The 13,687-nt window shown below is 33.9% G+C and overlaps 1 protein-coding gene across 1 annotated transcript in view; it reads left to right on the top strand.

The window, feature by feature from the left end:
• Positions 1–13,687, top strand: part of CDC42SE1 (CDC42 small effector 1) — a 76,926-nt gene that overhangs the window by 41,867 nt on the left and 21,372 nt on the right. Inside the window, exon 2 of the mRNA XM_073639373.1 lies at positions 11,948–12,191. Coding sequence (XP_073495474.1) covers positions 12,138–12,191 — 54 coding nt within the window. The 5' untranslated portion in view covers positions 11,948–12,137. The remainder of the gene's footprint in view (positions 1–11,947; positions 12,192–13,687) is intronic.

Here is a 13,687-nt window from a genome sequence, read left to right as displayed (position 1 = left end):
CTATAATACTGCCCCCTATGCACAAGAATATAACTACTATAATACTGCCCCTATGTACAAGAATATAACTACTATAATACTGCCCCCTATGTGCAAGAATATAACTACTATAATACTGCTCCTATGTACAAGAATATAACTACTATAATACTGCCCCCTATTAAACAAGAATATAACTACTATAATACTGCCCCTATGTACAAGAATATAACTACTATAATACTGCCCCCTATTAAACAAGAATATAACTACTATAATACTGCCCCTATGTACAAGAATATAACTACTATAATACTGCCCCTATATACAAGAATATAACTACTATAATACTGCCCCCTATGTACAAGAATATAACTACTATAATACTGCCCCCTATGCACAAGAATATAACTACTATAATACTGCCCCTATGTACAAGAATATAACTACTATAATACTGCCCCCTATGTGCAAGAATATAACTACTATAATACTGCTCCTATGTACAAGAATATAACTACTATAATACTGCCCCCTATTAAACAAGAATATAACTACTATAATACTGCCCCTATGTACAAGAATATAACTACTATAATGCTGCCCCTATATACAAGAATATAACTACTATAATACTGCCCCCTATGTCCAAGAATATAACTACTATAATACTGCCCCCTATGCACAAGAATATAACTACTATAATACTGCCCCTATGTACAAGAATATAACTACTATAATACTGCCCCCTATGTGCAAGAATATAACTACTATAATACTGCCCCTATGTACAAGAATATAACTACTATAATACTGCCCCCTATGTACAGGAATATAACTACTATAATACTGCCCCTATGTACAAGAATATAACTACTATAATACTGCCCCTATGTACAAGAATATAACTATTATAATACTGCCCCTATGTACAAGAATATAACTACTATAATACTGCCCCTATGTACAAGAATATAACTACTATAATACTGCACCTATGTACAAGAATATAACTACTATAATACTGCTCCTATGTACAAGAATATAACTACTATCATACTGCCCCTATGTACAAGAATATAACTACTATAATACTGCTCCTATGTACAAGAATATAACTACTATAATACTGCCCCCTATGTACAAGAATATAACTACTATAATACTGCCCCCTATGTACAAGAATATAATTACTATAATACTGCCCCTATGTACAAGAATATAACTACTATAATACTGCTCCTATGTACAAGAATATAACTACTATAATACTGCCCCCTATATACAAGAATATAACTACTATAATACTGCTCCTATGTACAAGAATATAACTACTATAATACTGCCCCCTATGTACAAGAATATAACTACTATAATACTGCCCCCTATGTACAAGAATATAACTACTGTAATACTGCTCCTATGTACAAGAATATAACTACTATAATACTGCCCCCTATTAAACAAGAATATAACTACTATAATACTGCCCCTATGTACAAGAATATAACTACTATAATACTGCCCCTATATACAAGAATATAACTACTATAATACTGCCCCCTATGTACAAGAATATAACTACTATAATACTGCCCCCTATGCACAAGAATATAACTACTATAATACTGCCCCTATGTACAAGAATATAACTACTATAATACTGCCCCCTATGTGCAAGAATATAACTACTATAATACTGCTCCTATGTACAAGAATATAACTACTATAATACTGCCCCCTATTAAACAAGAATATAACTACTATAATACTGCCCCTATGTACAAGAATATAACTACTATAATGCTGCCCCTATATACAAGAATATAACTACTATAATACTGCCCCCTATGTCCAAGAATATAACTACTATAATACTGCCCCCTATGCACAAGAATATAACTACTATAATACTGCCCCTATGTACAAGAAAATAACTACTATAATACTGCCCCCTATGTGCAAGAATATAACTAATATAATACTGCCCCTATGTACAAGAATATAACTACTATAATACTGCCCCCTATGTACAGGAATATAACTACTATAATACTGCCCCTATGTACAAGAATATAACTACTATAATACTGCCCCTATGTACAAGAATATAACTATTATAATACTGCCTCTATGTACAAGAATATAACTACTATAATACTGCCCCTTATGTGCAAGAATATAACTACTATAATACTGCCCCTATGTACAAGAATATAACGACTATAATACTGCCCCCTATGTACAGGAATATAACTACTATAATACTGCCCCTATGTACAAGAATATAACTACTATAATACTGCCCCTATGTACAAGAATATAACTATTATAATACTGCCCCTATGTACAAGAATATAACTACTATAATACTGCTCCTATGTACAAGAATATAACTACTATAATACTGCCCCCTATTAAACAAGAATATAACTACTATAATACTGCCCCTATGTACAAGAATATAACTACTATAATACTGCCCCTATATACAAGAATATAACTACTATAATACTGCCCCTATGTACAAGAATATAACTACTATAATACTGCTCCTATGTACAAGAATATAACTACTATAATACTGCCCCCTATTAAACAAGAATATAACTACTATAATACTGCTCCTATGTACAAGAATATAACTACTATAATACTGCCCCCTATGTACAAGAATATAACTATTATAATACTGCCCCTATGTACAAGAATATAACTACTATAATACTGCTCCTATGTACAAGAATATAACTACTATAATACTGCCCCCTATTAAACAAGAATATAACTACTATAATACTGCCCCTATGTACAAGAATATAACTACTATAATACTGCCCCTATATACAAGAATATAACTACTATAATACTGCCCCCTATGTACAAGAATATAACTACTATAATACTGCTCCTATGTACAAGAATATAACTACTATAATACTGCCCCCTATTAAACAAGAATATAACTACTATAATACTGCCCCTATGTACAAGAATATAACTACTATAATACTGCCCCTATATACAAGAATATAACTACTATAATACTGCCCCCTATGTACAAGAATATAACTACTATAATACTGCCCCCTATGCACAAGAATATAACTACTATAATACTGCCCCTATGTACAAGAATATAACTACTATAATACTGCCCCCTATGTGCAAGAATATAGCTACTATAATACTGCTCCTATGTACAAGAATATAACTACTATAATACTGCCCCCTATTAAACAAGAATATAACTACTATAATACTGCCCCTATGTACAAGAATATAACTACTATAATGCTGCCCCTATATACAAGAATATAACTACTATAATACTGCCCCCTATGTCCAAGAATATAACTACTATAATACTGCCCCCTATGCACAAGAATATAACTACTATAATACTGCCCCTATGTACAAGAATATAACTACTATAATACTGCCCCCTATGTGCAAGAATATAACTACTATAATACTGCCCCTATGTACAAGAATATAACTACTATAATACTGCCCCCTATGTACAGGAATATAACTACTCTAATACTGCCCCTATGTACAAGAATATAACTACTATAATACTGCCCCTATGTACAAGAATATAACTATTATAATACTGCCCCTATGTACAAGAATATAACTACTATAATACTGCCCCTATGTACAAGAATATAACTACTATAATACTGCACCTATGTACAAGAATATATCTACTATAATACTGCTCCTATGTACAAGAATATAACTACTATCATACTGCCCCTATGTACAAGAATATAACTACTATAATACTGCTCCTATGTACAAGAATATAACTACTATAATACTGCCCCCTATGTACAAGAATATAACTACTATAATACTGCCCCCTATGTACAAGAATATAATTACTATAATACTGCCCCTATGTACAAGAATATAACTACTATAATACTGCCCCTATGTACAAGAATATAACTACTATAATACTGCCCCCTATGTGCAAGAATATAACTACTATAATACTGCCCCTATGTACAAGAATATAACGACTATAATACTGCCCCCTATGTACAGGAATATAACTACTATAATACTGCCCCTATGTACAAGAATATAACTACTATAATACTGCCCCTATGTACAAGAATATAACTATTATAATACTGCCCCTATGTACAAGAATATAACTACTATAATACTGCTCCTATGTACAAGAATATAACTACTATAATACTGCCCCCTATTAAACAAGAATATAACTACTATAATACTGCCCCTATGTACAAGAATATAACTACTATAATACTGCCCCTATATACAAGAATATAACTACTATAATACTGCCCCCTATGTACAAGAATATAACTACTATAATACTGCCCCCTATGCACAAGAATATAACTACTATAATACTGCCCCTATGTACAAGAATATAACTACTATAATACTGCCCCCTATGTGCAAGAATATAACTACTATAATACTGCTCCTATGTACAAGAATATAACTACTATAATACTGCCCCCTATTAAACAAGAATATAACTACTATAATACTGCCCCTATGTACAAGAATATAACTACTATAATGCTGCCCCTATATACAAGAATATAACTACTATAATACTGCCCCCTATGTCCAAGAATATAACTACTATAATACTGCCCCCTATGCACAAGAATATAACTACTATAATACTGCCCCTATGTACAAGAAAATAACTACTATAATACTGCCCCCTATGTGCAAGAATATAACTACTATAATACTGCCCCTATGTACAAGAATATAACTACTATAATACTGCCCCCTATGTACAGGAATATAACTACTATAATACTGCCCCTATGTACAAGAATATAACTACTATAATACTGCCCCTATGTACAAGAATATAACTATTATAATACTGCCCCTATGTACAAGAATATAACTACTATAATACTGCCCCTTATGTGCAAGAATATAACTACTATAATACTGCCCCTATGTACAAGAATATAACGACTATAATACTGCCCCCTATGTACAAGAATATAACGACTATAATACTGCCCCTATGTACAAGAATATAACTATTATAATACTGCCCCTATGTACAAGAATATAACTACTATAATACTGCTCCTATGTACAAGAATATAACTACTATAATACTGCCCCCTATTAAACAAGAATATAACTACTATAATACTGCCCCTATGTACAAGAATATAACTACTATAATACTGCCCCTATATACAAGAATATAACTACTATAATACTGCCCCCTATTAAACAAGAATATAACTACTATAATACTGCCCCTATGTACAAGAATATAACTATTATAATACTGCCCCTATGTACAAGAATATAACTACTATAATACTGCCCCTATGTACAAGAATATAACTACTATAATACTGCACCTATGTACAAGAATATATCTACTATAATACTGCTCCTATGTACAAGAATATAACTACTATCATACTGCCCCTATGTACAAGAATATAACTACTATAATACTGCTCCTATGTACAAGAATATAACTACTATAATACTGCCCCCTATGTACAAGAATATAACTACTATAATACTGCCCCCTATGTACAAGAATATAATTACTATAATACTGCCCCTATGTACAAGAATATAACTACTATAATACTGCTGCTATGTACAAGAATATAACTACTATAATACTGCCCCCTATATACAAGAATATAACTACTATAATACTGCTCCTATGTACAAGAATATAACTACTATAATACTGCCCCCTATGTACAAGAATATAACTACTATAATACTGCCCCCTATGTACAAGAATATAACTACTGTAATACTGCTCCTATGTACAAGAATATAACTACTATAATACTGCCCCCTATTAAACAAGAATATAACTACTATAATACTGCCCCTATGTACAAGAATATAACTACTATAATACTGCCCCTATATACAAGAATATAACTACTATAATACTGCCCCCTATGTACAAGAATATAACTACTATAATACTGCCCCCTATTAAACAAGAATATAACTACTATAATACTGCCCCTATGTACAAGAATATAACTACTATAATACTGCCCCTATATACAAGAATATAACTACTATAATACTGCCCCCTATGTACAAGAATATAACTACTATAATACTGCCCCCTATGCACAAGAATATAACTACTATAATACTGCCCCTATGTACAAGAATATAACTACTATAATACTGCCCCCTATGTGCAAGAATATAACTACTATAATACTGCTCCTATGTACAAGAATATAACTACTATAATACTGCCCCCTATTAAACAAGAATATAACTACTATAATACTGCCCCTATGTACAAGAATATAACTACTATAATGCTGCCCCTATATACAAGAATATAACTACTATAATACTGCCCCCTATGTCCAAGAATATAACTACTATAATACTGCCCCCTATGCACAAGAATATAACTACTATAATACTGCCCCTATGTACAAGAAAATAACTACTATAATACTGCCCCCTATGTGCAAGAATATAACTACTATAATACTGCCCCTATGTACAAGAATATAACTACTATAATACTGCCCCCTATGTACAGGAATATAACTACTATAATACTGCCCCTATGTACAAGAATATAACTACTATAATACTGCCCCTATGTACAAGAATATAACTATTATAATACTGCCCCTATGTACAAGAATATAACTACTATAATACTGCCCCTTATGTGCAAGAATATAACTACTATAATACTGCCCCTATGTACAAGAATATAACGACTATAATACTGCCCCCTATGTACAAGAATATAACGACTATAATACTGCCCCTATGTACAAGAATATAACTATTATAATACTGCCCCTATGTACAAGAATATAACTACTATAATACTGCTCCTATGTACAAGAATATAACTACTATAATACTGCCCCCTATTAAACAAGAATATAACTACTATAATACTGCCCCTATGTACAAGAATATAACTACTATAATACTGCCCCTATATACAAGAATATAACTACTATAATACTGCCCCCTATTAAACAAGAATATAACTACTATAATACTGCCCCTATGTACAAGAATATAACTATTATAATACTGCCCCTATGTACAAGAATATAACTACTATAATACTGCCCCTATGTACAAGAATATAACTACTATAATACTGCACCTATGTACAAGAATATATCTACTATAATACTGCTCCTATGTACAAGAATATAACTACTATCATACTGCCCCTATGTACAAGAATATAACTACTATAATACTGCTCCTATGTACAAGAATATAACTACTATAATACTGCCCCCTATGTACAAGAATATAACTACTATAATACTGCCCCCTATGTACAAGAATATAATTACTATAATACTGCCCCTATGTACAAGAATATAACTACTATAATACTGCTGCTATGTACAAGAATATAACTACTATAATACTGCCCCCTATATACAAGAATATAACTACTATAATACTGCTCCTATGTACAAGAATATAACTACTATAATACTGCCCCCTATGTACAAGAATATAACTACTATAATACTGCCCCCTATGTACAAGAATATAACTACTGTAATACTGCTCCTATGTACAAGAATATAACTACTATAATACTGCCCCCTATTAAACAAGAATATAACTACTATAATACTGCCCCTATGTACAAGAATATAACTACTATAATACTGCCCCTATATACAAGAATATAACTACTATAATACTGCCCCCTATGTACAAGAATATAACTACTATAATACTGCCCCCTATGTACAAGAATATAACTACTATAATACTGCCCCTATGTACAAGAATATAACTACTATAATACTGCCCCCTATGTGCAAGAATATAACTACTATAATACTGCCCCTATGTACAAGAATATAACGACTATAATACTGCCCCCTATGTACAGGAATATAACTACTATAATACTGCCCCTATGTACAAGAATATAACTACTATAATACTGCCCCTATGTACAAGAATATAACTATTATAATACTGCCCCTATGTACAAGAATATAACTACTATAATACTGCTCCTATGTACAAGAATATAACTACTATAATACTGCCCCCTATTAAACAAGAATATAACTACTATAATACTGCCCCTATGTACAAGAATATAACTACTATAATACTGCCCCTATATACAAGAATATAACTACTATAATACTGCCCCCTATGTACAAGAATATAACTACTATAATACTGCCCCCTATGCACAAGAATATAACTACTATAATACTGCCCCCTATGTGCAAGAATATAACTACTATAATACTGCTCCTATGTACAAGAATATAACTACTATAATACTGCCCTCTATTAAACAAGAATATAACTACTATAATACTGCCCCTATGTACAAGAATATAACTACTATAATGCTGCCCCTATATACAAGAATATAACTACTATAATACTGCCCCCTATGTCCAAGAATATAACTACTATAATACTGCCCCCTATGCACAAGAATATAACTACTATAATACTGCCCCTATGTACAAGAATATAACTACTATAATACTGCCCCCTATGTGCAAGAATATAACTACTATAATACTGCCCCTATGTACAAGAATATAACTACTATAATACTGCCCCCTATGTACAGGAATATAACTACTATAATACTGCCCCTATGTACAAGAATATAACTACTATAATACTGCCCCTATGTACAAGAATATAACTATTATAATGCTGCCCCTATGTACAAGAATATAACTACTATAATACTGCCCCCTATGTACAAGAATATAACTACTATAATACTGCACCTATGTACAAGAATATAACTACTATAATACTGCCCCCTATGTACAAGAATATAACTACTATAATACTGTCCCCTATGTACAAGAATATAACTACTATAATACTGCCCCTATGTACAAGAATATAACTACTATAATACTGCCCATATGTACAAGAATATAACTACTATAATACTGCCCCCTATGTGCAAGAATATAACTACTATAATACTGCCCCTATGTAGAAGAATATAACTACTATAATACTGCCCCCTATGTACAGGAATATAACTACTATAATACTGCCCCTATGTACAAGAATATAACTACTATAATACTGCTGCTATGTACAAGAATATAACTACTATAATACTGCCCCCTATATACAAGAATATAACTACTATAATACTGCTCCTATGTACAAGAATATAACTACTATAATACTGCCCCCTATGTACAAGAATATAACTACTATAATACTGCCCCCTATGTACAAGAATATAACTACTGTAATACTGCTCCTATGTACAAGAATATAACTACTATAATACTGCCCCCTATTAAACAAGAATATAACTACTATAATACTGCCCCTATGTACAAGAATATAACTACTATAATACTGCCCCTATATACAAGAATATAACTACTATAATACTGCCCCCTATGTACAAGAATATAACTACTATAATACTGCCCCCTATGTACAAGAATATAACTACTATAATACTGCCCCTATGTACAAGAATATAACTACTATAATACTGCCCCCTATGTGCAAGAATATAACTACTATAATACTGCCCCTATGTACAAGAATATAACGACTATAATACTGCCCCCTATGTACAGGAATATAACTACTATAATACTGCCCCTATGTACAAGAATATAACTACTATAATACTGCCCCTATGTACAAGAATATAACTATTATAATACTGCCCCTATGTACAAGAATATAACTACTATAATACTGCTCCTATGTACAAGAATATAACTACTATAATACTGCCCCCTATTAAACAAGAATATAACTACTATAATACTGCCCCTATGTACAAGAATATAACTACTATAATACTGCCCCTATATACAAGAATATAACTACTATAATACTGCCCCCTATGTACAAGAATATAACTACTATAATACTGCCCCCTATGCACAAGAATATAACTACTATAATACTGCCCCCTATGTGCAAGAATATAACTACTATAATACTGCTCCTATGTACAAGAATATAACTACTATAATACTGCCCTCTATTAAACAAGAATATAACTACTATAATACTGCCCCTATGTACAAGAATATAACTACTATAATGCTGCCCCTATATACAAGAATATAACTACTATAATACTGCCCCCTATGTCCAAGAATATAACTACTATAATACTGCCCCCTATGCACAAGAATATAACTACTATAATACTGCCCCTATGTACAAGAATATAACTACTATAATACTGCCCCCTATGTGCAAGAATATAACTACTATAATACTGCCCCTATGTACAAGAATATAACTACTATAATACTGCCCCCTATGTACAGGAATATAACTACTATAATACTGCCCCTATGTACAAGAATATAACTACTATAATACTGCCCCTATGTACAAGAATATAACTATTATAATGCTGCCCCTATGTACAAGAATATAACTACTATAATACTGCCCCCTATGTACAAGAATATAACTACTATAATACTGCACCTATGTACAAGAATATAACTACTATAATACTGCCCCCTATGTACAAGAATATAACTACTATAATACTGTCCCCTATGTACAAGAATATAACTACTATAATACTGCCCCTATGTACAAGAATATAACTACTATAATACTGCCCATATGTACAAGAATATAACTACTATAATACTGCCCCCTATGTGCAAGAATATAACTACTATAATACTGCCCCTATGTAGAAGAATATAACTACTATAATACTGCCCCCTATGTACAGGAATATAACTACTATAATACTGCCCCTATGTACAAGAATATAACTACTATAATACTGCCCCTATGTACAAGAATATAACTATTATAATACTGCTCCTATGTACAAGAATATAACTACTATAATACTGCCCCTATGTAGAAGAATATAACTACTATAATACTGCCCCCTATGTACAGGAATATAACTACTTTAATACTGCCCCTATGTACAAGAATATAACTACTACAATACTGCCCCTATGTACAAGAATATAACTACTATAATACTGCTCCCTATGTACAAGAATATAACTACTATAATACTGCCCCTATGTACAAGAATATAACTACTTTAATACTGCCCCTATGTACAAGAATATAACTATTATAATACTGCTCCTATGTACAAGAATATAACTACTATAATACTGCCCCTATGTACAAGAATATAACTACTATAATACTGCTCCTATGTACAAGAATATAACTACTATAATACTGCCCCCTATGTACAAGAATATAACTACTATAATACTGCTCTTATGTACAAGAATATAACTACTATAATACTGCCCCCTATGTACAAGAATATAACTACTATAATACTGCTCCTATGTACAAGAATATAACTACTATAATACTGCTCCTATGTACAAGAATATAACTAGTATAATACTGCCCCTATGTACAAGAATATAACTACTATAATACTATCTTCTTTGTAGAAGTATATGAGCAGTTTGGAGTTTTTGAATAGGTATTATTACCATCCCTAGATTCTTCCTGACGTAGTTTTGCATACCACCATGACCCCTTATTGTGAATCTCACCCTGACCCGTAACGGCCACGTGTTGGTGTATCTGTGACTATGAACCTTTCAATGATCTTCTATTTCCATCACATCTAAAAACAACAAAACATTTCGAGGACCTGGGGTGTTGTTCGGCTCTGTTCTTCCTGTTCTTGTATAATGCTCGGTGACTTCCTCTAGGGCTACTTGGGGTGTTTAATGATGGGAAGCACAATAGGGTGTGGCCCGACCCCCGAGCGGAAGACAGGTCAAGGCTTCATAAGTGAGCACTAAAACAAAGAAAAAGTAGCCTTACCTTAATATTATGTCTGGTTGTTCACTGTGTTATGAGTTTTAAATTGTATTTTGGACTATTTTTCAAATTTAAAACTTTTTGAGAAAATATATATATATATTTTTTTTTAAAATTGCAGGAAAATAAAAATTTATTCTCCCTGAGGTGCAAGAACATAATCCACACATTATCTTCACGGGCTGTCAGTTGTGAATTGCTATGGAGTGATCTGGACGCACCCGCCTTCCCGGAGGACTACTTTAGGTCTGACTTAAGAGATCTTCTGCCGTTGGCAAATCAGAATTTCGACCAAACTGGAAGTCTCAAAAATGAGCGACTTTTGGCATAAATTAGGCTGCTGTGTCGTAGAAAAGCCACAACCGGTAAGTTATAATACACCGCCATCAATCAGTGGGGACCTATTGGGAATCAATAGTTCTCTCCGGCAGCTATTATTTAGTATTGTTATATGTTACAGCTTATACTATGTCAACACTTCTGGGAAATGGAACTTCATTTGTTCATTTCTTAGCTGTTTGTTCACACGAATCTACCTCTCATCACTCCCTCATACACATGCACGCTCAGATCCGCCAAGCATACATGTGTTTTCAGTTTGCAATAGAAAAGGTGCGCATTCAGCATATACGGGGGTGCCGGCTGGACTGGAGAACCCCAAATAGTCAAATAAAAGATAATCAGCCGCACTCACAGAAGATTGCAAATGGTGTTTGTGTTTATTTCAATACAATATAGTAGTTGACCACAGTGCTTGATAAAAGAGCTTCTAATACTAAGAATGGGAGGCATAGAGGTAGAGCGCATGTCTCAAGAAATAAAAATCAGCAACATGAGCAGAAGAAATTGTATAATGGTACTAACCTATGTCCAAATTTGCCCAATAAATGGGGTAACTGTGTCCTGAGCGCTGCAGAGCTATAGTGTGGTATCCAGAGAAGGGCTGTGGAGAATAGGTTATATAAATGGCCGGAGTATATATAAAAAAAAAAACATATGGAAAGAATATAAGTATCTTACTGACCGTCAATCAGGACTCAAGGGGGATTAAGTGTAAAGCACAGTGTGCGCTATCAGCAGTGGTGTGGCCTCATTGGTGTCAGTGGGTGTTTAAAAGAACGGTATTTCTGGAGTGTGTGTGATCACCTCTCCTATAGACGGTGAATGAGGTGATAGTGAGCGAGTGCAACCACCTCTACTATAGATGGTGACTGGAGCGGTAGTGAGCGTGTGCAACCTCCTTTCCTATAGACGGTGACTGAAGAGGAAGTGAGCGTGTGCAACCTCCTCTCCTATAGACAGTGACTGGAGCGGTAGTGAGCGTGTGCGACCTCCTCTCCTATAGACAGTGACTTGCGCGGTAGTGAGCGTGTGCGACCACCTCTCCTATAGATGATGACTGGAGCCAGGGGCGGACACAGACTGTAGTGGGCCCCTGTGCAAGAAATTTTGGGGGGCCCCCCCCTGCCCTTCATAAGGCAACAAAGTTATGTAAACATAACCCCCCATGTGCATCTCTCACCCCCCCATGTGCAGCTCTCATCCCACCCATGTGCAGCTCTCACCCCCCCCATGTGCATCTCTCATCCCCCCCATGTGCATCTCTCATCCCCCCCATGTGCATCTCTCATTCCCCCATGTGCATCTCTCATCCCCCCCATGTGCATCTCTCACCCCCCCATGTGCATCTCTCACCCCCCCATGTGCATCTCTCACCCCCCCATGTGCATCTCTCACCCCCCCATGTGCATCTCTCACCCCCCCCATGTGCATCTCTGATTCCCCCCACTCCTAGTTAATTAATTGTATTTAAAAAAAATAAAACTTGTTATACTTACCCCCATGCAATCCCTGCAGAATC

Source organism: Phyllobates terribilis, unplaced genomic scaffold, assembly GCF_046119375.1.
Source record: "Phyllobates terribilis strain yellow unplaced genomic scaffold, ASM4611937v1 Scaffold_7__3_contigs__length_470593459, whole genome shotgun sequence".
NCBI classification, from domain to species: domain Eukaryota; kingdom Metazoa; phylum Chordata; class Amphibia; order Anura; family Dendrobatidae; genus Phyllobates; species Phyllobates terribilis.
This window is presented reverse-complemented; position numbering and strand designations above follow the sequence as displayed.